This window comes from Chelonoidis abingdonii, chromosome 7, assembly GCF_003597395.2.
Source record: "Chelonoidis abingdonii isolate Lonesome George chromosome 7, CheloAbing_2.0, whole genome shotgun sequence".
NCBI classification, from domain to species: domain Eukaryota; kingdom Metazoa; phylum Chordata; order Testudines; family Testudinidae; genus Chelonoidis; species Chelonoidis abingdonii.
This window is the reverse complement of record NC_133775.1, coordinates 103,939,031-103,965,739: the sequence shown is the minus strand read 5'-3', so window position 1 is coordinate 103,965,739 and position 26,709 is coordinate 103,939,031. Positions and strand designations below refer to the sequence as shown.

At 46.3% G+C, this 26,709-nt stretch overlaps 2 protein-coding genes across 6 annotated transcripts in view; one reads left to right on the top strand and one right to left on the bottom strand.

Moving 5' to 3' along the window:
- MGAT4B (alpha-1,3-mannosyl-glycoprotein 4-beta-N-acetylglucosaminyltransferase B) overlaps positions 1-6,307 on the top strand; it is a 122,788-nt gene extending 116,481 nt beyond the window's left edge. For 2 of the 3 annotated variants that reach the window (XM_032772261.2, XM_032772259.2), the window contains 2 exons: positions 2,466-2,578; positions 5,125-6,307. In XM_032772261.2, coding sequence (XP_032628152.1) covers positions 2,466-2,578; positions 5,125-5,148 — 137 coding nt within the window. In that variant the 3' untranslated portion in view covers positions 5,149-6,307. The remainder of the gene's footprint in view (positions 1-2,465; positions 2,579-5,124) is intronic. The other variant, XM_032772258.2, reaches the window with a different exon arrangement.
- Positions 32-23,893, bottom strand: LTC4S (leukotriene C4 synthase). Of its 3 annotated transcripts, none has more exons than XM_032772264.2 (5): positions 23,339-23,893; positions 12,880-12,979; positions 11,121-11,191; positions 10,165-10,246; positions 32-106 (listed from the first exon to the last, which is right to left on the bottom strand). In XM_032772264.2, the coding sequence occupies exons 1-5, from the start codon at positions 23,394-23,396 to the stop codon at positions 64-66; spliced, it is 354 nt and encodes a 117-aa protein (XP_032628155.1). In that variant the 5' UTR covers positions 23,397-23,893; the 3' UTR covers positions 32-63. The 3 variants fall into 3 exon arrangements, with proteins under 3 accessions (XP_032628155.1, XP_032628156.1, XP_032628154.1); XM_032772265.2 differs by lacking the exon at positions 32-106 and adding an exon at positions 7,236-7,354; XM_032772263.2 differs by lacking the exon at positions 32-106 and adding an exon at positions 8,567-9,269.
- Positions 23,894-26,709: the final 2,816 nt, after the last annotated feature.

Here is a 26,709-nt window from a genome sequence, read left to right as displayed (position 1 = left end):
AATCACAATTCTCCTTTCTGCAGGACGCGCTCTCTCTTTCTCTCATGTAACAATATAGCAGGATTAAAGCTGATTCGTAGGGCAGGGAAAGAGGAATTGAACAGACCTGAAGGGAATGAACAAAGTTGGCTTTCAGTTAAGCAAAATACTGTCATGGTGCATTCTTTAGTAACTTCCAGTAAGTTTCCTCTCAGCACCAACAGGAGTAGTGTTCAGAGGCCTTGTGCTAGGATCCTTGCTGCTGCTATGTGGCTTTGTGGATTCCCAAGTGGGGCATTGTTGGAGAGAGCAAAGATTTCACCATGAGGTGAAAATTATAGATATGATTTTTTTTTAAGTCAATTGCACCTTCTTTTTTCTGGTTCTGCCCTGCAGAGCAGACAGTACTGTGGGCTCATGCATACATTGGTGTGGACACATGGATCAAATACAGCCCCTAGGGAGATCCTAGGGCTGGAAAGGTCCCTACAAGAACGATTTCTTCATCACACCTTAAAAAGCAGAAGAAAATCTCTAGAGATGGAGCTCCTTTCTCACAAAGTACAGGCTCCAACTTGTGGTTCAGGGTAGCCAGTGCTGTGTGGGGAATTCCTGTGTTGCTGTTCACATTCTCATGGCTTTTGCCACCATACGGACATGCTCAGGAAAATAAAGGGGCTAAATATTCTCCTTACAGTGTCTTTTTCTTCACGACCCTGTTCAACTTCACAAGGTTTAGGTAGATGAATTAAGTCTGGGGTCAGCAACCTATGGCACACGAGCCGATTTTTAATGGCACGTTGCTGCCTGCTGGAATTCCAGCAGGCAGCAGCATGTCATTAAAAATCCTGTCCAGCCCGGCCTGGGCCACTCTTCTCCCCCCTCCGCTACCCCCCCACATGGGTGCAAGGGGCAGAAGCTTGGTCCTGCCGGCTCCCCTGCCTCTTCCTGTAGCGTGCTGGGTTCCTGCCCTCTTCTGCCTCCCTGTCCCTGCCGATCAGCTGATGGCCCTTGCGAGAGAGGGCGTCAGGAAGGAGCAGAGTCAGTGTGCAGAGGCAGAGAAGAAGCAGGGACAGGGCCTTGGGGAAGGGGGTGTGTTGAATAGGGGCATATCCCCTCCAGCCCCTTACCCTGAACCCCTTCCCAGCCCTGCACACACCCCAGGCCCCTGCCCTGACCCCTGTACCGCCTCATACACACCCAGCCCTCTGCTTGACTCCTTCACACACACCCCATGACCTCAGCCCTGACTCTGGCAACCCCACACATACCCAGCACCCCCCACATCCCTACTCCCACCCTGAGCACCAAATGGGAGCTCCTGCACACACACCCCACATTCCCACCTGCACCCCTCACACCAAGTAGGTGCCCAGGTAAGTGCCCCACACGCAAACCTCCTGCCCCAACCCTGAGCCCCCTCCCTCATTCTAGCTCCTGGCCAGACCCTTCACCCCCAGCCCTGTGCTCGGTCCACTCCCACCCTCAGCTCAGTGCAGGGAGAGGAAGAGAATGGGCCAGAACCAGGGAGAAGGTAGGTACCCATTGTCTGTGGGTAGGGCCGGGATCCCAGCTGCCAGGAGCCAGCGGATAGAACCCTGAGCGGCTCAGCCCACTGCTGATCTGGGGTCCCGGCCGCCGGCCCCACACAGCCTGCTACCAGTCTGGGGTTCTGGCTGCTGGACCTTTGCCGGCCGTGGTCCTGCTCAGCCCGCTGCCAGCCTAGGTGAACAGAACCCCAGACCAGCAGCAGGCTGAGCGGGCTGGTTGAGCACAAAGCTTCTTAAACATTTTGAAAACCTTGTTTATTTTACAATACAACAATAGTTTAATTATATAATATACAGACTTGTAGAGAGAGACCTTCTAAAAACGTTAAAATGTACGACCGGCACGCGAAACCTTAAATTAAAGTGAATCAGTGAAGATTGGGCACAGCACTGCTGAAAGGCTGCCGACCCCTGCGTTAAATGTTAACTTATGAAACATTGCCACCCACTGGCCATGTAGGGCTCTGCATTTCTAGACTTCTGAATCCAGTTTCTTTGGTTGTGAGATACATCACTTTTTTTTAAAAGGTATTGCTATTCTGGGAAGGGCTTATATTTGACCTCACAATGCCCTGAGTCCCATTCATTTGAGAGTGTGCAGTGGATCAGTCAGGTAGTTTGGTGCTCTGTGCAAACTAAAAGCAATGAGCACGTGCAGTTACCCTCTCACAGGTTCAGTGGTAAGCAACACTTAAATGATGCAGCTGCTTAAAGAGTAAGTGTGGTTTGTTTGTACATGGCCATAATCTGTCAAAGGCTCCCAGCCAAGGCTTGGGTTCGTGCTCTGTAACAGCTACTGGAAAACAAGACTGAAAATGAGACTGCTTGATGCTGAGCGAGCCCTCAGGGACTGTGCGCTTAGCAGTCTGTCTAAGTTCAGTTCAGCTGCTCTTGGGAGGATATTCTACCCCAGACCTGTCTGCTTTTCTCCATCAGGCTCCTTTTCTAAGGGTGTTGCAGAAGGAGAAGTGGACCCTTCATTTGGGCCTCTAGAAGCCATCCGTCTGGTCATCCAGACTGATTCTCCAGTGTGGATCATCTTGAGTGAGGTAACCTGTTTTTCCGGCTTAAAAAAAGCAACTTAGATCTGGACAGTGCCTTCCAGCCTGGAACAGACAGAACCCCTCCCCGCCCCCTGAATTCTTCCCACGCAAGCGGAATAGAGATCAGGGTAAAAGGGGTGGGAGAGATTTTGAGTTCTCCTTGAAGGGAGAGGGGAGAAGAATGAAAAGGCCACTCACCCTGTTGAATCCAGAGTCTCTGGTCTTAGAAGCACGATCCTGCTCCCATGAAAGCTAATGGAAAAGCTCACCTGGATGTCCATGGGAAGCAGGATAGGCCCCTAAGTGGCAATGCATTTTGTATAGAACTTTTAATATAAAGCTGAACCTTGGGGTTCTAGTGAGTTGCACAGAGGGACTGTTACTCTAGTTGGGGCGAGTGCTTTCCTGGCAATGTGACTGTTAAAACCAGTCCTTTGGAGAAAGGAATAGGTGCTTACCCCTTACTACTGGCCAGACAGCTGAGAAGGGAGAAAATGGGCTTGTACAACACAAGTATTCTTTTAAACACTAATTAAATTCTTGATAGTGTTCTTTCAAACCCACCACAGTTCTAATAGCCCAGGGATCAACAACCACCGATTTTTTTAATGGCACACTGCTGCCTGCCGGGGTCCTGGCCGCCAGCCCTGCCCAGCCCGCTGCTGAACCCAGGCCAGGAGTGGGCTGGCCAGGGCCGGTGGCCAGGACCCTGACAGGCAGCAGTGTGCCATTAAAAATCTTCCCTGGCCCAGACTGCTCTTCTCCGTCTCCCACCCACCGCTCTCTCCTGCAGGGGCAGGAGGCAGAAGCTTGGTCCTGCCGGCTGCTGCTGCAGGGCAGCCTCCACCAGCTGCCAAGCTCCCTCTTCCCCCACCTCGTCCCCCAGCTTGCTGGGTTCCTGTCCCTCCTTCTCTCCTTCTCTGCGGCAGAACAGCTGATGGCCCTGGAGAGGGAGGGGGAGAAGCGGAGTCGGAGCTGCAGCCGCAGCGTGCTCGCTGCTCCAGAGAAGAGGCGGGGACGGGGCCTTGGGGAAGGAGGGTAGAATCAGGGCATATCCCCTCCAGCTCCCTGCTGTGACCCGCTCAGGGCAGGGGGTTGGGAGCATCCCCATGACTCCATCCCACCCCCTGAACCCCCTACCGTGACCCCTGCCCCCCCACAGCCCTCTGCCCTGACCCCTGCATCCCCCCACACCCCAGCCACTGATTCTGGCACCCACCACAGTCCATTCCCTGACTCCTGCACCCCCCTCACATGCCCCAGCCCTCTGCCCTGACTCTTGCACCTCCACATTCCCCCCCCCCCCCGAGCACCAAACGGAAGCTCCTGCACCCCCCACACCAAATGGGAGCTGCCCAGGTAAGTGCTCCACACTCAAACCTCCTGCCCCAACCCTGAGCCCCATCCCTCATTCTAGCTCCTGGCCAGACCCTACACCCCAACCCCCAGCCCTGTGCTCGGCACTCCCACCCTCTGCTCAGTGCAGAAAGAGAGGAAGGGAATGGGCTAAAACCAGGGCGAAGGTAGGTACCCACTGTATGTGGCCAGGGCTGGGACCCCAGACCAGCAGCAGGCTGAGCGGGGCCAGGACCCTGACTGGCAGGAGCCGGTGGATGGAACCCCCATACCGGCAGCAGGCTGAGCCCCCCACTGCCTCTCAGCCCACTGTCTGGGTTTCTGGCTGTTGGACCCTTGCCAGCCAGGGTACCCGCCACAGGCCTCGCTCAGCCCACTGCCAGCCTAGGTGAATGGAACCCCAGGCTGGCAGCGGACTGAGCCCTCCATTTCCGGTCTGGGGTCCCAGCTGCCAGTCCCTCTCAGCCCACTGCCAGTCTGAGGTTCTGGCTGCCGGACCCTTGCCAGTCGGGATCCCGGCCGCAGGCTCAACTCAGCCCACTGCCAGTCTAGGTGAATGGAACCCCAGGCCAGCAGTGGGCTGAGCGGGCCGGTGGCATAAGCCCAGCATTTTAATTTAATTTTAAATGAAGCTTCTTAAACATCTTTAAAACCTTGTTTACTTTACATGTGACAATAGTTTAGTTATATATTATAGACTTAGAGAGAGAGAGACCTTCCAAAAAACATTAAAATGTATGACTGGCACACGAAAGCTTAAATTAAAGTGAATAAATGAAGACTTGGCACAGCACTGCTGAAAGTTTGCCGACCCCTGTAATAGCCCGAGGGTCAGGGGATTTGGCTTTTTCTGCCCTCTAACATCATTTGTGTCCTGCAAATGGGACTGTCCCCTTGCTTGCTGGTGCCCACACTAGCATCGTTAACTAAGGGGTGTGTGCACTGCCGTTTGAAGACTAGTCGCAGGCTGCAGTCACGTGATCTTCTGGTATCACCTCAAGATGGTGTCTTGTCAGCAACAAGTTAGCAGAAGAAACCCACCCTCATTCTAATGCCTTTCATAGGTGTCTTCACCCTCGTGTCCTCTCTCCCTGCTAGCGTGGGGACTGCCTGGAAGTTTTGTACTTGAGAAGGTGCCCTACCTTGAGGCTTTTTGCTTCCTGTCTCTCTTATTCTCCCCCATTCTATCTTTTCAGATTTTTCTGAAAAAAGCAGAATGAAATTCCCAGGACGAAGGGTGGATGCACAAAGGAGTTGCTCAGTCCCTTTTCCCAATCTTCTGCTCCCTTTTATTCCCTTCCCTCAGTCTGCAAACAGTGTGAGTGTGTTGCATGCAGAGCACTACCACCTGCTGCAAGCCAGGAAGGAAAAAAAATCTGTGGTCAAAATACACAGATCCTGGCAAGCTCTGCAACAAACTCCATGGAGGGGAAACCTTTCCATAGGTGGGTGCTGGCTGGAATTAAACAAGATAACACCAGTGCCCACACTGGCACGTGTTGGCTGCAGCTGACTTTGTGGGGGGGTGGTCATACTGTCCGCTCTTGCTGTATGGAGACCAAGGGGAAATAATCCTAGTTTAAAGGTTTGGTTTGTTCCCCTGGGGAAGGAGCACACTCTCACTCATCCTCTCAGGGATATGGGTCCCTGAATGTAGCAGTTGGGTCACGCTACATCATAGTTTGGCAGGCTTACAGAACAAAGGATCTAACGAGCAGGAAGGCCAGACGTATCTTCAGCCCAGGAAAGGGCAGACCCTAGCTATGGTGGGTGAGTGGGGGGCATGGTAGCCCTATTGCCAGAGCAGTGGAGAGGGACAGTTTTTTGGCTCTGAGCGACTGAATTCCCCTTACCAACTGCAGAGCAGGGTTGAAATGTATTGGGGAAAACAATCACAGCTTGAATCACTTCATTTCGCCTTGCCCCAGCAAAAGGCAGTTCCTCCAGGACTCCAGCTGAGGATTAAGTGAGCAGGAAGATGGAGCTCTCCTCTTGGTCCAGGAAGGGTCATGGTTCTGCCAGAGGGGATTACGTATACCGGAATGGCAGGGAAATACTAAACCACACTGTGCCTGCCAGGGTTGAACACGGCCCCTGAATAAAACTTATGTTGAAGGCCCCAGTGTCTTCACGCCTTGAGATTTTGAGTGCAAAATCCATCTTTTTAATAAATATTTCAGTTACTGGTTGATGTGAATTTTGAAAATAGGTAGCCCAGTTCTAAAATGGTCAGGAGTCATGTAATTTCTCAGAAGTTTTTTCTGAAATCCCAATGTCTCTTCAGCTATACACTGGAATGCATAATACTACTTTAATGTGCTGTATTTTTTATTATTGGATACATTTGATTTTTCAAGTACATCTCTATATAAATATATATTAAAAATAATGTGCACTGTAATAAAGTTTAATTAAATTTAAAATCCTTGCCCTTGTCTTCACTCAGGTTTAACTTTCTAGCAAGAGGCTCTTCATATTTGACTTGCAGATTGTAAAATTGCTTCCCCTTTCCATGGCTACGCAGTGTAACTGTTGAATAGGGTTATAAATTAGCCAAGGTAGTGCTCCTCGTGGCACTGGTGCCAGGTCCAGGGGCCCTGCTTTTACAGGCAGGTTGCTGTAGTTGCATAACTGAACAGACTGTACTGCAACTCTGCATATACTAAGAAAAGGAACCATTGCTAAACACTCACTCATTGTAATATATTACATGTAAAATGTGCCTTTTTTTTTTCCTTACTAGTCTACTATTGACAAGGGCCACCTGATGCTGAAAACATCCTCAGTGGCTCTGTATCCAGGCAGAGGGGTGTAATTCCTCCCTCCTCAGTTCACTTATTAAAACCAATGCAGGTTTCTGTTGGATTAGGAGAGAGCCTGTCTTTGAGTGGCCTTTGCTTTTAACGTGTGGTTATAAAAGAAGAAAATTGCTGAAGTATTGTGTGTTCCTCCCCTTCAAACCAGTGTATCTAAAGCTATACGTTTGGGAAACTATCTCTTCACCTTTTCTGGCTATTTTGTGTCTCCACTCACCAACTGTGTATGCAGTGCACCCCTGGACTGTCCTATGACAAATGCATTGACTCTTATAGCAGAAAACCTGTGTATGTTTCCCATTGCACAGGTAAGTGCAGCAACAAGTAACTACAACAGAGTAAAAATGTTAAATTTTTGAGGCAGCTTATAGTTCAGCAAGGGTCAGCAACATTAAGTGGATGAAAAATTTGACAAGGCCATGCCTGCAGGTGTAAGTTCTGAGCAGTATTAACTGATGCTTGCTTAATCCAACTCACTAGCATAATTAGTCTATCTTCAGAGGACCCAAAAGGAGGGAAGAACTGTCACAGGCTCTTTCCTGAGATATGGTGAGTACTGCTAATTTAGCAGCTTTCTCACTCCATAGGTTGTGCAGAAGGATCCACTATTCTGTCAGACAGTTTAGGTTCTTGCGAACATCAGATCTACCTCAGTTCAGGGCTATCCAATATTAGCAAGATAGACTCTCTAGGTCAGTGCTCACCAGCCCGTCGATTGCGATCGACTGGTCAGTCCTGCAGCCTCTCCCAGTCAGTTGTGATCTTCGGAAGCTGCCAAATGTGGCCCTGGGGTAGGGGTAGCAGGGGTCTCCATGCACTGCCCCTGCCTGCAAGCAGTGCCCCCACAGCTCCTATTGGCCAGGAACAGGGAACTGTGCACGGTGCCTGCAGAGAGGGGTAGCCTGGGGAGCCATGTTGGTCCCTTCCAGGAGTGGCATGGGGTCACGGCTGCCCGAAGTAAGTGCCACTCCCTTCAATGGGCAGGTTCTGAATGCTCTGCAGAATTAAGACCAGGCGTAGTATGAGTACAGCAGGCCCAGCTATGCTGGACCAGCATTTCTCTTCCCCACCCAACCTGCAGCCTCCCAGAGCCAGCCCCAAATACTCCTCCTGCACCCCCAGCCCTGAGCCCCCTCCCAAAGCCAGCATCCCATACCCCCTCCTGCACCCCCAGCCCTGAGTCCCCTACCAGAGCCAGCACCCCATACCCCCTCCCAGAGCCTGTACCCCCTGCACCCCAACATGCTGCCCCAGCCCAGAGCCTCTTCCTACACCCAAACTCCCTCCCAGAGCTTGCACCCCTCACTCCCTCCTGCACCCCAACTCTCCCTGCCGCAGGCTCAGCCCAGAGCCCCCTCCCACACTGTGAACACCCCAGTCCAGAGAAAGTGAGTGGGGGCGGGGGGCGACCGAGGGGATGAAGGGAGTGGGGCAGGGCTTTGGGGAAGGAGCAGGGCAGATCCTGGATTGCCCTTAAATTCAAAAAGTGATCTTGGGCCTGTAAATGCTGGAGACCACTGCTCTAGGCTAAAGACTGTGAAGCTCTTGGTTTGGCCATGGAAATTAAGGCTCATCTTCTTGTTCTTGTTGCGCTTTGAGTGCTCAGTTTGATTGCTCGGCTCTCCTTTGTTGAAGTTCAGGGTGCTCCTAGCAGCTTAGGTGCCCAATGCCACAAGCCATTAGAAAAACATGGGCCTAACAGCGTTTAAAGTATTATATGAACAAATGTCCTAGAAACAGGTGGTCTAGACATTGCCTCCCATGATATTTACTAATACTCTGTTTGAAGTACTGCTACCTGCTGTACAGAAGAAACAGTTGAGAATTACACCATCCTCTCTATATTAGCTTAAGCAACATACAACAGAAGCTGATTCTAGTGGCAAAATCCTTAGTTTCAGCTGGGTGCATGGGATGGGAAGGAAGAAAAGCATGTGCTAATAATCACATCTGTCTTCAGCTTCTCGAGCAAGCCTGTGCTTTTCTTCAGGCATATGCACAACTTTTAGTGGGGGAAGAGAAGGTGTTTTAAAAGCCGAATGAGGGAAATTTATGTACAGTTGCTCTAATCTCCACTTGCGATTAAAGCTGTTTCCTGATAAGTGGCACTTGCTGCATATAACTTGGGGTGAGGAGAGGGAGAGAACCACTTTCTCCCTCTTCCCCTCATTAAAGGAAGAGAATTGATGCAGGGGACAAGTGGCTGAACATAAGTTTGGGAGTATTTTAGGTCTCTTCAGCCACAGAATGCTTGTGCTTTTTAGCTCTATTTTGAACTGCTTAAGTGTGGAGAAAGTGAAGGTTAAATTCTCATCAGCCTGGAGGAGTTATGGGAGATGCTGAGCTAAACCCACAACTCAGCAGTCACAGGGGCTATTTACCACTGGAAGAGCAGTTGCAGTTTGCTTGGAATTTCCATTCTCCCCACAAAAGAATTCAGAGACAGGAAGTGACCCAAGAGCCCAGCTATGGACAAACCAATCAAAATCCACAGAACTTTGGCACTGAAGTACATGGGCCCCAATCTGTGTGAGGAGAGAAAACAGTTAACTTGTGGATGGTCAACCCTGGGCTATTGCTACTGCAGCGTTAATACATTCATTAAAAGAGAACAATGACCCCTTCTGACAGGAATGATTTTTTTATGTAACAGGCTTTGCAAACAGCCACCTTCTGCCCTCAAAAATCCAGAGTGTTTTTAAGCTATTTATTTTCAGTTCTGTGCAGCCTAGCAAGGCGTCTTCGCTGCTGACAAATAGTAAGACCCCCGCTCTTGCATAGCTGGTTGTGACACTGAAGACGCTGCACACTAGAACAGCCAGCTTCACAAGTGCTTGTGGGTGACAGGGTGGGACGCACAACCTCAGTAAGCCATTGAGAGGCTTGGCCAGGCAGTTATTTAACAGGAAACTTTTGTGTTGGCTTTAGCATGCATAAATCCCTTCAGCCAGTACAGAATCCATTTACTTTGTTATAACTTTTTTGTCTCAAACTAGTAACCTTCAGCAGCGGTATGTTTTAACGCCATAAAGCCAGCTGGCGAGAGTTAGTGTTAAGCACCATGGAGTCAGCCTCGAGTGCAGATTGAGTGTTATGGACTGCGAGCATGCCCCAGGAAAGATGTACTCTTCATTTAGAGGAGCTGCACTGCCCGTTGTTACACTCCAGTGCAGAGAACTCCTGCGGTTTGGTTTAGACCCACTTGATGAACTGGTAACACACTCATGGTGCTGTTGCCAGGGGCGGCAGGGAGAAATTAATAGCAGCAGTGGGTTTCTAACAGCAAAGGGGGTAAGGAGACGGGCCCAGAGCCGCTGCCTCAGGTATTTTGGCACCTGACTCCCACTGATTTTAATGTGTAGAAGGCAGGCTCCTTGGGCACTTTCACCCACTCTCTTTCATGCCTGGCTACTTACTCACCTTCCATGGGCAGACAGCCTGTATCCCTGGAAGTACTGGTACCGAGCATACAGGTAGAGTAGCCCACAGACTGCAGCCACACCTAGACATGAAGCCAAGAACCAAAATTATTATCGGGCAGTGCCCCAAATGCTTCACTGCCAGGGTCTGAAGGCAGGGATACAAAGGCCGACAAGTAACTGGCAGAGAACAATTCAGCAAAATCAAAATTACAAATTGACAGTGAGACACCTGCCCACTGCATCCTGTGCTGCCTGGGAGGCAGGGGCCCATTGCCCTCCCACTATTTACTGGCCATAAGGACAAGTGAAAGGGGGCAGGGCCTGTGGGGAGAGGCAGCGTGGGAGTGGGGCCTCAGGGGAAGGGGCAGCTTAGGGCCTGGGGCTTGGAGGGGAAGGAAGGGATGAGGCCGTGGGGGGGAAGGAAACCTGCCACCCCTGCTGGGAGGAGTAATCGTGGCTTTTTCCCCAGGCCACAAGCTGTATTCCCACACCCCTCCCTCTTTAGGAGAAATAAATGAATAGTAGTACAGTGCCTGAGACTTTTAGGAACTACTGCGTGTCAGGGCCAAATATGAGCAAAGTTAGAAGCTTGAGTAGGAGGAAGACTGGACTAGTTCATCTCCAAAAGCTTGAAGCACTAACTATCCAAAGGACAATGCAACTATGTAAATGTCTCCCTTGGGAAAGGCACAAAGATCTCCCTATATTATCAAGCGGTTGGCATGTCACATTTTCAGTATTAAAATGTAGCTGCCCAAACAAATGGAGGTTTATTTAAGTCTGGCCTATTTCTCCCCTTTCCCCTCCCACTTCTCCATGTTGAAACAGCTCATCCTTGAGCTCCAGGATGCTGCTTGCTTCCAGCAATTAGCTAGCCACAGTTTGATGTAAGTGCACCAATGTTATAAACCCAATCCAGTGTCTGGATTTTGGTGGGATTTTTAATTATTTTACCTTGTTGGAAGAAGATTCCAGCCACCCACAGGACAGACACAAAGATTGGAAAGTATTCGGAGCAGTTCGCCCTAAGGAGAACCAGAGAAGATAGTTAAAACTGCATCACTACAAAAAGCAAACTCCCATATAAACCCCCTCCCAGTGCATTTAGCAATTCAGTTTCAAAAATATATTTTGTCGCAAGTGGGCAGGATGAGTTTTTGGCATTGTAGGGCAAATATGCAGCACCGGCTAGGGAAAAGCACCAGTAAACCAATATTTGCAGTGCTTTCAGTCTTCTGAACACTGCCAAAATTACCATTTCCCACCAAGCCTGAGTGGAAGTGGCAAAAGCTCCTCTTCAGAGACTTACACAGGGGTTATGTAATTTGCCCCAAACCACAGGCTTTCTCCATCAGAGCTGGAATTAAGCACGTGTAAGGTATTCCCCCCTTTAAATTATTAACAGGAAATTACCCAATTACCTAAAGCATAAAGTTGTAGGTGTTTAAGAATTGCTCTGTGGCATGCTACTGTGCTGAGTCAAACTTTTGCTCAACCTTAAAAGTCCCCAACATCCAGAAAGGAGCATTCTGGCATTCGTCGCTCAGCAATGGGGAATAAATCTCCAGCTTCATTTTTTTTTTAAATGGCAAAAGGCGCTAAATCTTCTGCAAGCAAGTACATAGAGCCTCTTCCAAATGTGAAAAGTTTTACAATTCCATGGACAACTCATCAAAAATTTGGCCAAAAGAAAGTGTCTCCTCTGGCCCTAGGGGCTATGCTACATTTGAGTCAGAAACAGGAGTGCTGCAAATTTTATAAAACACATGCATTTAAACCCTTAGCTAGAGAGAGAGGCTGCCGGTTTTCAACTATGAAGTAATAAATCTGTGTTTTTAAAAACATCAAAACAGCTCATCCATCAGAATCAATTTCCACAGAAATACCTTTCCCAAGTAATAATTATCACATCACCTCCCCCACACGGGCTGCAATACTGAGTCTCAGTCTCACATCTGCCATGCACAGAATTAAACAAAGAGATTTGTGGGCTGGAACTGGCTGTTGCATTTCACCCTTGGTGGGATTTCTGTGTGTCTTAAATGAACTCAAGGGAACATTTCGGACAGTCCAAACATTTGCTGTTTGAGGAAATACAGCCTATTAGCTGTTCAAAATTTACTGCTGTATTGAAAGTAGCATTCCAATTGTCATCAAAAATTGCAGCCTATTTCTTTTAACGCTCTGTTGAAATAAGAGGCAGAACAGGGCTAACATGAGCAAATTCTTCCTCTCCCCTTTTGACTGGAGAAACAACAGAGTCCCATGTTTGTTAGCAGTGTGACGGACCTGAGCAAGAGCCAAGGCCTTGTGTCTTTCCTCAGGAATCGCACTGATTCAGTGGTCAGGGTGGGTGCACCCACACTGACCGCGTCAAAGTGGAAAGATTGAAAAAGGCTGACAGATACAGTAGTCCCTTACCTTGCACCCCTTCGCTCAACAGAGCAAACGGGAACACAGACTGGGCAGAATTAACTTAATGAGCTGGCTGGCTGGAACAGCTCAAAATAAACGTTTCTGTTATACCTCAAAGGAAACCTGCATGACCCCTTCAAAGATGAGCCTGGGGGCTTCAAATCATAACTTTGCTAGGCAGCAGCGAGGATCTGTGGCTGGATCAGTCTTCCCAGGAGCTCAAGGGAGGTTGGACGTAGCGCCTGGCTCTAGCCTCGGTTTAGATGTAAACACAGCGAGTAAAGGAAAAATCTCTTACTGAGCTCTGAAGACTCTCTCAAATTCTGGTGGGCCTGCTGTATCCGGGGGGGAGACACTGTACTTCCGTCTGGCATAGATCACCTGCAGTGCAAAATAGGCTGGAAGAAACAAGGTAACACTGACAGCTGTACATTCTGTGTTACACTCATTACACTACCCCAGGGGTCAGCAACCCTTTCAGAAGTGGTGTGCCGAGTCTTCATTTATTCACGCTGATTTAAGGTTTTGCGTGCCAGGCATACATTTTAATGTTTTTAGAAGATTTGTCTAGCAGTGTATAATAGCTAACTAAATTATTGTTGTATGTAAAGTAAATAAGGGTTTTAAAATGTTTAAGAAACTTCATTTAAAATTAAAATGCAGAGCCCTGGGGACTGGTGGCCAGGACTCGGGCAGTGTGAGTGCCACTGAAAATCAGCTCGTGTGCCACCTTCGGTACGCATGCCATAGGTTGCCTACCCCTGCACTACCCCATGCATTATCTGGTTTGGAACTAAGGGATTTCTAAAAATAGGCACCATGCTTCTAAATTTTCATTACAAAGTCTATGAAAATCAGACACTATTAATGGCTGGCCTAAATAAATTACCCCACTTACGTCATGTATGTGCATTGTATTGAACAGACTGTATGGCACAGACAAGTTAGACTTTGCTTTGTGCTTTGCATCGCAATCTCACACACAGCCAGCAGCAGTACCGGACACTCTGGTGTATACTGTTTCATAACAAGCTAAAGTTAGCCACAGCTCCAGCTGCACACAGCCTACAACAATGCTGGACTCACAACCCCACAAGTTCAAAAAATCATGAGTCAGAAACCTAAAAAGTACAACAGTAAAAGAGCTCTCATTATTTTTGGGCCAAAATATTAATCATAGTTTTGGCCAGTCTTCTGGTTAACGCCTCTAATGATGCTCACCATGTGTGGGGTGATTATAGCATACAAATGATCATAATAATTACTATCCTAGCTCTTATATAACACTTTTAATCAGCAGCTCTCAAAACGCTTTACAGAGTGAAGTATTGTTGTGGCACCATTTTACAGATGAGGAAACTGAGGCAGAGCCAGAGTCGTTTGCCCAAGGTCAAGCATAGTCCAGTGACAGAGCCAGGAGCATAACTCAGAGCTATAGAGTTCCAGTCCAGTGCTTGTCCACTAGCCCACACGTCTTCTGGCCCCAGGTCTGCTGTGCTCCTGCTTCTCACAACTGGCTTCCCTGAAAGCTGGCCCATCTCCAAGGGCCAGGGCTGCCCTGGGAACGTACCGCCAATAAAACTGCCTGAGGTGAGGCTGCAGTGCAACAGCTGAGCTTTGGGAAAGGAGGGGCGGGGGCAGGAACATACCCATACAGCGCTGCTCCAGCTTTGACCCACTCAGCTTGTAAAGTGGCGCCTGGCTGCTGAAGAAGGAACTGCAGGCACCGCTGGCCAAATTCCTGAGCTGCCTGTGTTTTCTGGCACAACAACATAGTGCCACCCCAATGATAACAGTGGGAGGGTTGGTCACACGGGCAATGGCACTCTGCCCCTCAAGCCCTAAGAAAAAGGAGCTCTTTAGGGTGAAAGCAAAGAACAAAGGGACCTGCTCAAAACCCACTTCCTCCTTTTGTTAAACACAATCAGTGAGGAAGTAGCTGTAGCCAGGGCCAGTGCAAGGCTATTTTGTCCCCTAGACGAAACTTCCACCTTGCCCCCTCCCCCCCTACCCCCACTTTATAAACTTTCAAAAATGAATCCTGAATAATGTGGCCTTGTTCACTAGAATTAACACACATTTGGCTTGAAAATTTATTAATTTCATTATTTGCATATTTAATGAAAATAAATGAATAACCTGACAGGGTGCGGGGCTGGCTGGCTTCAGGCAGAGGGTGCAGTGGGGGCTGGCTGGAGACCAGGTGGGGCTGGCTTTGGGCATGGGGGTGGCCGTGGGGCAGAGCCAGAGCAGCAGGGATCAGCGACGCGCCCCTGGCGGCCAGAGGAGTAATGACATCACTTCCTGGTTTGCCAGTCGGAGCTGATCAAAGCAGCAGCACCCCCTCGCACAGCGGTGGGAAGAGGGTTACACATTTAGCTGGCGCCGGGTGAGCATCCCAGACGTTTTGGGCACCGCTTTTTGGTGCCCTCAAATCTTGGCGCCCTAGGCAGCTGCCTAGTTTAACTAGTGGTTCCACTGGCCCTGTCTGGAGCCTGGGGAATGGACAGCTGACGCATAAGAATGTATCTGAAAGTGTCAGGATCCAGGCACAAGGACTAGGAATACTGAGGCTGCCAGAGCTAGAGCCAAACGCTACCAGCTGGCATCTGTGTAAAGACCAGCAACACGCATCCCGGGAAGGATGATTGTTACAGCTTTCGCTATACGGGGTAGCAGCTTGAATCTTTTTAAACTGAACTTTGCCAAATGCCATTCTGTGTCTTCTAAGAATGGGTGCTGGCTGCTCCTTTGACGCCTGTTCCCGGTTGCTACACTCAGCAGCACATTCACCAGGGTCAGATTCAGCTGTTCTACCGAAATTCAGTGCCTAAAGCAGCAGTCAGGTGCAACGCACGCAGCAGATGCAAAAAAAAATAGTCATTTTGGAAAAGCACAACCTTGTGGGCTTTCAAGTCACTAAATGCCGTTGTTGTAGTGCACACACATGGAAAAGGGGTTAAGAACATACACACACACACACACACACTCTCTCTCTCTCTCTCCTGTCCTTCTTGCCCCAAGCTTGTTTACACAATACACATACTGAAACCTAATTGGGAACCTGGGTGATGTAATTCCCTGTTTTCATAGGACAATTCCAGTAAGCATGGGCTCCTCTCTCTCTCCAATGTCATATTCTGATGGGAATCAATGTGTCAGTAACGATATCTATTATCTTAGAGGTAACCTGCAAAACATTCACTCTTGTGTAGCCATACTGGGTTTTTAGCACCTCTAGGCTGCAGCCACTAAAGGAAGACATTTACTAGTCAACGTTTCTATGGCTTTGGAAAGCTACAACGCGCTTCACAGAACATACAAAGATACAGTCCCAATCCAGAGCCCTTACAAGCTAACACAAACAAGTGACAACCAGGACAATGGTTCAGATAAAGGAAAATACTGAGAGATCAGGACAGATGGGCATAAGGAACAGAAATCAGTTTTAAGGAGGCGAAAGCCATTACAGTCAAGCGGCGCTCATTTCCCGTATAGTAGCGGAGGCTGGTATAGACACACTTGGAGGAAAGAAGAATTATATTAGAGATTTAAATAATCTGATGTTGTAATGCAACTTCAATAAATATTACTTCATACTTAATTATTATTTTAAAAACACACACTTCCTTATCCAATTGTTGATCTGTTCTCCACATTTCTTCCTATTAATCAGCATTCAGCTGTAAATATAGTATTGGGGGGATCTTATAGAAGAGCTAGAACAAGAGCTACAGCAGCACTTTGATTGTGTTATGATAAACGTTACCAATCTACCATTCAGCTACAGAGTTCAGTAAAACCCCCAAGAAAACAGCCAGAAACCAGATAAGTCTGATATGATATGAACCTCACAGTTCAGCACTAGCTACAGGATATGTGGGGAGAGCTTCAGCAGCAAGATCTAACCAAATATTAATTTCTGTCAACGCCTCTGTGCGTCAGTAAAACACAGACCCCTAGTAAATGCTTTTTCGTTTCCCCTTAATTTTGTCATCCCCAAGGCACCTCTCAAAAAAGTGCAGGCTGATGTAAAGTCACTGCATAGACTAGCACTAACAAATCTGTTAGTCTTTAAGATGCCACCAGCCTCCTTATTGTTTTTGTGGATACAGACTAACACAGCTATCCCCTGATGCATAGACTAGTGATCACAATGCTAGATTTTTGGCATAACACTGAGAACATCAGGTGTCACCACATATGCTTAATTCAGTCCTATAAACAGTCAATAATACATGCGATTAGTTTCATTTTTTTATGCATAGTCAATAAACCAAGTTTAAACCTGTTACAAGTTTACTTGCACCTGGGAACAATTGAATAGTAAGTTCCTGTAGGAAACCGCATGTGCTCAACAAGTATTTATATAATTAACCATCACCATCAGAGGGCAATCAGGTCCACTTGAGACCCCTACCCCTGCCATAGGGATCTGAAATATCGGCACAGTGTAAGAATGAAGGATTACACACTACAGATGGCACTTAGAACGCTACATTACAAAAACCCACCTCGAGCTTTGCAATACCCACATTCAAGCTTTTTCCTCAGAGGCAACTCCCAGAGGGAAGCCAGTTGAATCTGGTCAGAGTTTTATGTTTTTTGTCAGTAGAGCCTTTTATGCATCTCTGGACAAACACAATATTACACTGACATAAGGGGGCGGGGGGCAAAAGGGGAAAAGCTTTTCCTGAAAGAAAAAACACAGAAGTCCAGTGTGCTTTCAACACTTTGGTATAAGACATTTGTGTGCATTTACTGAACACTAAGCTTTCACCTTTGTTAAACTGTGATTAAGTGTTTTAATGATTTACTATCAGCCAAGCAACCTGTGATGTTGCATGCTATATGATTTTATGAAAGTACACTGATGCCTGTGAATATAATGTAACTAACTAAAGTATGCTTCATGCAAAGGGTCTCTTGTAATCTACTGAGTATGGTCATCCTATTTGTATAAATGTATCACTCTTGTATCTGAAACTAGAAATATGAAGTATAACTCTGAGGGCCTATTGTAATTATGCAAAGTGTGAGCCATTAATGGTGGTTTTGAGTCTTGATGGCGCCCATTGATCAGGACAATTGACTGTAGATGATGCTGTTTTACTTGCAAGTCTTCCTGTATACCTTTGTGCCAGCAAATGGGTAATGAAGTCTTACAGTGACATGTGATCATGTCATTTGAACTGGAATCCATCTTTAACCTGGTGTTTTTCCACTGAGAAGGAGGAGTGGGAACCCAGAGGGGGACAAAGGCTTCCGGCCTTATGCAAAAGATACATAAGTGGGTGGAACAGACCAAAGGGGGCTGCAATTATGAGAAATCCCCTAGCTACCACCTGAGCTGGAACAAGGGCTGTACCAGGGGAAAGGATTGTGACCAGACTAGGAAGGCATCCAGTCTGTGAAAAAAACTTATTGAAACATCTCTGAGGGTGAGATTTTATCTATATTCCATTTTATTACTGTGTTAGGCTTAGACTTGTGGGTTTGTTTTTTTTATTTTACTTGGCAATTCACTTTGTTCTGTCTGCTATCCTACTTTCTGTATTTAATAAAATCACTTTTTACTTATTAATTAATCCAGAGTATGTATTAATACCTGGGGGGGGGGRAAACAGCTGTGCATATCTCTCTATCAGTGTTATAGAGGGTGAACAATTTATGAGTTTATCCTGTATAAGCTTTATAAAGGGTAAAATGGATTTATTTGGGGTTTGGACCCCACTGGGAGCTGGGTATCTGGGTGTTAAAGACAGGAACACTTCTTAAGTTGCTTTCAGTTAAGTCTGCAGCTTCGGGACACGTGGTTCAGACCCTGGGTCTGTGTTGGAGCAGACTGGCATGTCTGGCTGAACAAGACAGGGTGCCGGAGTCCCAGGCTGGCAGGGAAAGCAGGGGCAGAAGTAGTCTTGGCACATCAGTTGGCAGTTCCCAAGGGGGTTTCTGTGATCCAACCCGTCACACAGCCCTAATTCAGCCTTGTCACATCGTCCTCAGTAATGCTGGGAGAAATCTATCTGTCCACAACATTTTGATCCCTGTTTAAGTCCCCAAATAAATGAATCTTACTTTTAATTGTATAATTCATGCAAAGAACATGCCTTTGTTAGTTCCAGAAAGAGACCATCGCATTTAAGTAGCAAAACAGCACGATGAAGGCAAACATTTTCTGCTATTCAAAAAGGGAGCATGTTCGACAATAATCAGATACATAGCACAAACCTGCTGTATCTAGGCCTGGTCTACATGAGAAAATTAGAGCGGCATAACTACGTTGCTCAACGGTGTGAAAAATCCACCCCCCTGAGTGGTGTACTTATGCTGACCTATGTCCACGTGTAGACAGCACTAGGTCAATGCAAGAATTCTTCTGTCGCCCTAGCTACTGCCTCTTGGGCTGGTGGATTATCTAGATAGCACAGATAGCGTCTACATTGAAGCACAGCAGCAGTAGCATTGTAAGTGTAGACAAACCCATAGACAAACTTCCTAGGCATAAAATGATGCTACTTTGCATGATCAAGGCTGTGGCACAGTACAATATTTGTTAGCAAAGACCTGTAGGTATCAAACCAATGTTCTGTGACTCATTCTCTATATGCCATCTGTAAAGTGCAAGAAGCCTACAGCAGAACACTTCTAAAAGCCCCTGGAAAAATTCCTTGACCCAATAAAATACGTGTGTCCTTACTTGCGACAAAGTTGTCAAAGTGGAAGCTAGGATGTAGGGGCATTCTAGGGGCAGTTGCTCTAAACATACCTAAAAAACCTAAATAATAAGCAATTTACTACAGCCAAACAGTAACAAAAGATTTATAAGCATGTGATCAAAATACTTACAAGTGGGCTAAACCCAGGAGTAGTTAGACGCATTTTGGTTAGTTCCAGAATGATCAGGCAGGTATTCACAATGACCCCCTTTAAGCATTTACTTTTTAATATCCTTAAACAAGCGATGTCACTGCCAATTAATGACTTCAGCACAAAAATTTAAAAAAAAAAGTTAAGGCCTGTTCACCCTTATTTTAGAAGAGCAGCAAATTACTTTTTGTACTGAAACTGTTTTTGAGACCTTAACTACACAGGGATGACCAACATCTTTAGAATGACAAAAATCAGGTGAGATAGTACAAAACCTGAGTCTTCAATTGCAAATTCAGATGAACTGAATGTTCTGAAGGAGGTAGAATTCCTCTGCTCAGCTGCAGAGTATACTCAGAGTAATTGAACAAGCAGACCTGAAAAAGCTAGCTCGTCTCACTGGCAATGGAGGATTACCTCGTTACACTACACTTTCAAATTCCTTGTCCAGTCTAATTTTAAGTGTTGTAGAGCAATGGTGCTTCCACCATTTAATTCTTATGGTCAGGAAACATTTCTTTAATCCCAGACCAAGCCTATGTTAAAATGGAATTAAAGCTGGCTTCTAAGTAAAATACAGTACAAGGATATTTCAATTATTCCCCCCAATCAAGCCTTAAATACCCAAGAAATTTGGAGTTAAGCTTAAATTTAAAAGAAATCCTGACATGGAAACAAACAAGCACCCAAAATGACCTTTTCTCTCTCTCTCTCTCTTTCCCCTATAGTCACAATATGGCTAAAATCATGATAGTGTTTGGGGCCCAAATTAGATTAAAATGATTTCTGAAGACACGGTACTTTAAGGCAGGCCATTCATCTGGTTTTAAACTGAATGGTCCTGTTTTCTCAGGTTTGCCATCCACCCAGCACTGAGGCAAAATCAGTCCTGGTTTTGTCTGGTAACTGACAGAGGACGCCATGTTGAAGAGTGCACTACCCTGCCCCTGTGACTGTGCACATGAGGTCACCTGGGCAGGGCAGCGTGCGCTTCATAATAACTTGCCAGGTAACCTTGCATGCGCACATGCCAGCATGGGCAGGATCATGCAGGCCCATGTCATTCCTAAACATATCAGATTGTCCGGTATTGTGGGGATCTGTGAGTGGCCAACCTAAATTATTTCCACCTCCCCATGGGAAATTAGGACTTGTCATAATTTTTCATAACAAGTTTGTCATATCAGAAGCTGATACATAAAATCTCTTTCAGAGGAACTCATGAACAAGTGCCCTCTTTCAAAACAGCCACCATTTCCCATTGTTTTCAATGAGACTGAGATGACACAATGCTCCTCTGTGAAGATAGTGTCTATCCCTTTCTAAAAATGGCTAATTGAGGGCACTCTGTAGCCTCACTCCCAGTGGGAACAATGGTCACTATAGAAGCCATTTTGAAAGAAGGCAGTTCTTTGTGCAAGTTTCTGTATAGAGAACATTCTTCAGCCTCTACTTGAAGAAACTTTCAGTTAATGAATATGAAAAATGACTATTAATTCCAAAAAGTGTGGCCTATGGCCATGATTTCAGTTGGCTTTAACTGAAAGAAAAGTTTGAAGAGTCTGTATTATTCCATTATTAGGACTTTTAGGGACAAAAAATGGTCTGACAAGGTGCCAGATTCCTTAAAGGACACATTTTAAAATTAATTATAACACCTAAACTAATTAACAGATTTACTTGTAAAGTCTCAGCAAATTAATTCTAAACTTTAAGATGTAATTGTAGTGAGATTGCTATGTATGAAAAATATAGTGTCAAGAGATTGAATCCCTACCTCAAGTAAAAAAAAACAACCTCCCTCCGCCCCCAAAACCCATTCAACTCAACCTTCTCTATATAGCTGCAACAGGCTCCTCCGTGATATTCAACCTGAGGATCTCTTCTCTTAACTCTAATTCCAGTACTCCTTGGACTGGACTAAATAAATTTTCTACCTCTGGTATATACTGTTCAAATACTGGTTGGTATTTGAAATACATGTTGGTCCCAAAACAACCTCTACCCCGTTATAACGCCACCCGTTATAACACGAATTCGGATATAACGTGGTAAAGCAGCGCTCCAGGGGGACAGGGCTGCACACTCCGGTGGATCAAATCAAGTTCAATATAACGTGGTTTCACCTATAACACGGTAAGATGTTTTGGCTCCTGAGGACAGCGTTATATCGGGGTAGACGTGTATTAGAGAGACAAGGTGCGTGAGGTAATATCTGTTACTGGACCAACTTCTCTGGGTGAGAGAGACAAGCTTTCAAGCTATACAGAGCTCTTTTTCAGGTCTGGGAAAGGTACTCCCAATGTCACAGCTAAATGCAAGATGGAACAGATTGTTTAGCATATTCTAATCTGTTCCACCGTGTATTAAGCTATGACACTGAGAGTACCTTTCCCAGAGCTGAAGAGCTCTGTGTGGCTCGAAAGTTGCTCTCACCAACAGAAGTTGGCCCAGTAAAAGATATTACTTCCCCCACCTTGTCTCTAAAATAGGGGTTGAGAGTTATAGGCTGTCATACCGCTCCTCTCTCCTCTGCTGTCATTACTGCTTAATCAAGAGGTACTTCTTAAAAATCTCTTACCTCAAAAATTCACTTTCTCCACCTCTTGATCAGTTTTGTTGCTTTTTTCTGAATTCTTACAGTTTATCAATGCCTAAAATTTAATGCAGGGATCTAGGCACGGGCTCAGAGTCCAAGAGCAGTGGTTCTCTACTGGGGTACATGTACCCCTGGAGTTACGCAGAGGTCTGTCAGGGGGTACCTCAACTCACTAGGTATTTGTCTAGTTTTACAACAGGCTACATAACAAGAACTAGCGAAGTCAGTACAAATTAAAATTTCATGCAGACAAAATGAGAAAGTCAGCAATTTTTCAGCAATAGGTTGCTGTGACACTTTTGTATTTTTCTGTCTGATTTTTCTAAGCAAGTAGTTTTTAACAAGGTGTAACTTGGGGGGGGGGGGTACTCAAGACAAATCAGACTCCTGAAAGGGGCACAGTAGTCTGGAAAGGTTCAGAGCCACTGTCCAGGGAGTGAGACTAATTAATGCCTCCTGCTCTGAAGCTTGTGATGATACAGCCTAGAAAGTCACACTGGCTTTTTTGTTACATTGCATTATCAGCTCTTCTGATTCATCATCTACTATTAACACATTTAATAGATTTAGATAAGCTGTATAGAAAGAGAATACCTACTACAGAGAATGTAGTGTACAGTCTGTTGGCATTGCTTGTGAAGCAACAGGAATAGATCTGTATGTGACAATGTACATCTGTGCCACAGAGATTTTACACCGCTGCGTGTGCGCGCATACTTTGCCATAAAAGTTTCCTCAAAGCACTGAGGAGTATCCCACTGACTTTAATTTGGATATGTTGCCACAGCGCTTTCTTTTATTTGTGCAAAATTACGGCAACTTAAAAAAATATAAATATAAACCGTGGAGCCTATTTAATTGATAACGCCAGTGAGTCGATTGTTAGTTTCCAGTTAACACTTCCTTTTCATTTCTGACATGTTTCAGGGTAGCAGCCCTGTTAGTCTGTATCCGCAAAAAGAACAGGAGTACTTATGGCACCTTAGAGACTAACATTTATTTGAGCATAAGCTTTCGTGGGCTACAGCCCACTTCTTCGGATTCCTTTCTGTAGCACATGATGAGGTTTGAGGGCCGAAAGTCATTTTAGTTCTTTGTAACTCAAATGCCAGCGGTGGCGATAACCGTTTTCATCCCGAGCATCCCCCAAACCATTTGCATCCTTTACTGCCCAGGACAAAAGCAGCCTTTCATCGCGCCCAGCCCGGTAACCCCATCCCCGCCCCCGGCGCTGCACTGACTAGACGACAAGGCGGTAGGCTAATGTGAAAGCAGCCGGGCACCCCACCTTGCTCCAGGACTCCCAGCACGGTCACAGCGGCCAGCAGCGCGATCTGGTCCAGCATCTTGGTTCTGACGTGGGGTGGAGCCAAAGAACCGGTCCCAGCTCCGGCCCCGGAGTGACTGCGGAGTGCGGTCTGCTCCCCCTGCCCCGGAGTGACTGCGGAGTGCCGTCTGCTCCTGCTGCCCCGTGTGCACACCGCTACCTATTGCTGCGCGCTAGCACGTGCTTCCTCCTCGCAGCGCTCGTTAACCCCTGGCGTGCTGCAGAGCTGTTCCTGGACAGCGGCGGGGAAGCCGTAGGACAGCAGGGAGCTGGGGGCTGGCCAGCCCCTGGAGACTGAGGGCAGAAAACCAATGTCTTGCTCTTGAGTGGGCTGCGGTGCCCAGAGCCCTTCACGTGCGGGCCCCCGGATTCCCTGCTGTGCGTGGAGGGGGCGCCCAGTCCCGAGGATGCCGCTTTGCTCCGCGGGGCTCGCCCCGCTCCCCGGCCATCAGTTCGCGCGGGCGGATCCCGGGCTGCGCTTCCCCGCGGGCTCTGCACTCGCGCTGCTCCAGACGTGGGTCGCTGGACTGAGAGAGGCGAGCAGGGGGTGGGACCGGAGCCCGGAGGAAACTAGGGCATGCCTGCCTGGAATGGTACTAAGGCAGAGCGGGGAGAGAGGAGTTGTTCTTCCTTTTCTTGCCTAGCTCAAGGAGCCTCCAACCCGCACCAGCCAGGGAGGTTGTTTTGTTGGTGTTTCCTTAAGCTGCAAACTAAAAGCTGGAAGCTCTCCCTCTGCCTCTTCTTTGGGGCTGTTAGTCTTGGGCAGCTTGAAATACTTAAATCAGTGGTTCTCAACTTTTGTACTGGTGCCTCCTTTCACACAGCAAGCCTCTGAGTGCGACCCCCTTATAAATTAAAATCACTTTTTAGTATATTTAACACTATAATAAACGTTGGAAGCAAAGAGGAGTTTGGGTTGGAGGCTCACAGCTCACAACCCCCATGTAATAACTTCGTGAGCCCCTGAGGTTATCCCAACCCGGACTTAAAGACTGTACCTGAAAGAGTCCAGGTTCTAGCCTGCGCTTGGGCTAGGTATTTTAGGGAGGCAGCAGAGCTGTTTTTCTTCCCCATTACATGTTCCAGCTTTCAGCAGCTTTTTACATCCCACGCAATCCGGTTTTCCCCTGGCCAAATTCTCAGTTCAGGAAGGAACTGTTAGCATAGGCAGAAGGTAGCTGGGGCAGTTGGAACAATATAAAATACAGGGGAAAAGATTAAATATTTTTTTTAAAAAATAGTAGTTTATCAACATTAGAACAGGCACCATTCACTTTTGCTCTTAACTTACACCCTAACATTTTCCTGAAGTAGGCAAAAGTGCAAGAAAGCACTTTTGAAAATATTACCCATAGTTCTTACTGGTTCTAATTTGGAATCCCCCTTAGTTGCTAAAGTGGAGCAACTGTTTCCTTGTTTAAGGGAAAAGATCAGTAAATTGAGTAGAAGATTATGGGACAAATAATTTTAGACTGGCATCAGAATCTTCTAAAACACAAATCTAAGATGTAAAACTTGGGTAAAAAGAGTTCCATAACTCTTTAACTATGCTTCTCCTTGACCCACAAGTGCCTAATTTGCTTTTAGTAAAATGCTAATGACTTCTTGCTCCAAAACATGGGTTGTAAATGGAAATTGATTTTGACTTTTTAACTCCCCTCTAAAAGAAAACAAAATATCTTTCAACATCCACTGATGGTGTTTTCCTTAAATTTTGTAGAAGGAGAGGGAAGATCTTATGCCTGAAAGAGCCTCTTAAAAATTCCATAGACAATAGGAACAGTGGCTTGCCAATGGACTCAGTGCACCAGCCAGAGCAAAATAAACAGGCTGCCATCCCCACTGAGGTAAGACTTCATGATACAAGTGAGAAGCTAGAAATTGTAGTTTAGATTATATGTCACTTATCAAGTTAAAAAAATTCAGTAAATTCAAATGTCCACTACAGATAAGCCCAAATTTTGCAATACTCATCCAACATGACTGTGTCCTATGAACTTATAAACAATTTTCTTCCAATTATATTACATCTTTAGGTGTCCCAACATTTTCATAAAATTTAGATTTTATCCATTCTAGGTCTCTATTATAAATAGTATGGGAAAGGTCACTTAGGGCCTGCTCTCACTCCCATTGACTTCAATACAGTAGAACCTCAGAGTTATAAACCCCATGGTGAGGGAGGGTGTTCGTAGCTGTGAAATGTTTGTAACTCTGCAAAATTATGGTTGTTCTTTCAAAAGTTTACAACTGAACACTGACTTAATACAGTTTTGATCCTTTACTATGAAGAAGAAAAATGCTGCTTTTAACCATCTTAATCAAAATGAAACAAGCACAGAAAGTTTATTTATCTTGTAAAAAAAATTTTTTTTTAAACTTTTCCCTTTAATTTTTTAGTAGTTTATGTTTAACACGGTACTGTACTGTATTTGCTTTTCATTTATTTATTTATTTTGGCCTCTGGTGTTCAGAACTCTGTAGAAGCACAATCAAGGTTTAGAATCTGCTGATAAAACCACACTTATTTTAACTGCAGACAAAAGTCATCAGTTTACAAGCCAAAAGATACAGACAAGTAGCCAAAGTGACTGATAAGCAAGTAGAAAAAGCCGATTTCAGAGCTAAGGTTGATAGCAGTGTGCATTAGCCCCCAGAGTCCTTGGAAACTCACACGCGTGGACCTATGCTGATCATATAGCTGGGCAGCCTAGAAAGAATCAGCATTAGTCAACAGTAAATTACAAAATAATATCTTTAGTGTGAGAATACATTATCATCTGTAATGGAACAGTTCCACTGAGGTTACAGCTGGTGCCTTCTGGACCTGAAGCTTTTATTACTCAGACATGAACTGGAGGTACAGAGTTGCAACCTCCCCCCAACTCCAGCACAAATAAATCAAACAACATAAAAAGGGCAGGAAACAGACAAGAGTTTTGAAGGACACACAGCTGAGGAGCGTTTGCAGGTTGTGAGCAATTAGCTCTGCTGCTAAGTGTAAGTATGTAAGTGTTCAGATAGTACAGTGACTGATGGAGAATCTAGAAGTTTGGAGACCCTCACGTCTAGCACAGATTTCTAGATGTAGGCCAAAGTCACACGCATTGGCTGTCTGCAGCATCCTCTGGCTAATGGCAGCCCTCTGTTGTAAGGGAGGCTGCAGTAAATTAATTCCCAGTGCTTTTCAATAGTTGGGATTAGCTGGCAAATGAAGGAAGAGCAGCAGGAGGGAGCAGGCCTCTTTTTAATCCACCCTCCACTGTTAAAACATCCCTCCTTCCTTCCCTTTTCCTTTGGGTTTGGTGGATGTGGTACATTTGTCACACTAC

Excerpts from the sequence above, each read along its gene's own strand:
- LTC4S (XM_032772263.2), bottom strand. The coding sequence starts at position 23,396 with ATGCTGGACCAGATCGCGCTGCTGGCCGCTGTGACCGTGCTGGGAGTC. Across the intron at positions 12,980-23,338 it reads GCTGGGAGTCCTGGAGCAAG|CCTATTTTGCACTGCAGGTG; the intron begins GTGGGGTGCCCG and ends TGTTTCTTCCAG. Across the intron at positions 9,270-10,164 it reads AGGCTGTCTGCCCATGGAAG|ATTGGGGCCCATGTACTTCA; the intron begins GTGAGTAAGTAG and ends CTCCTCACACAG.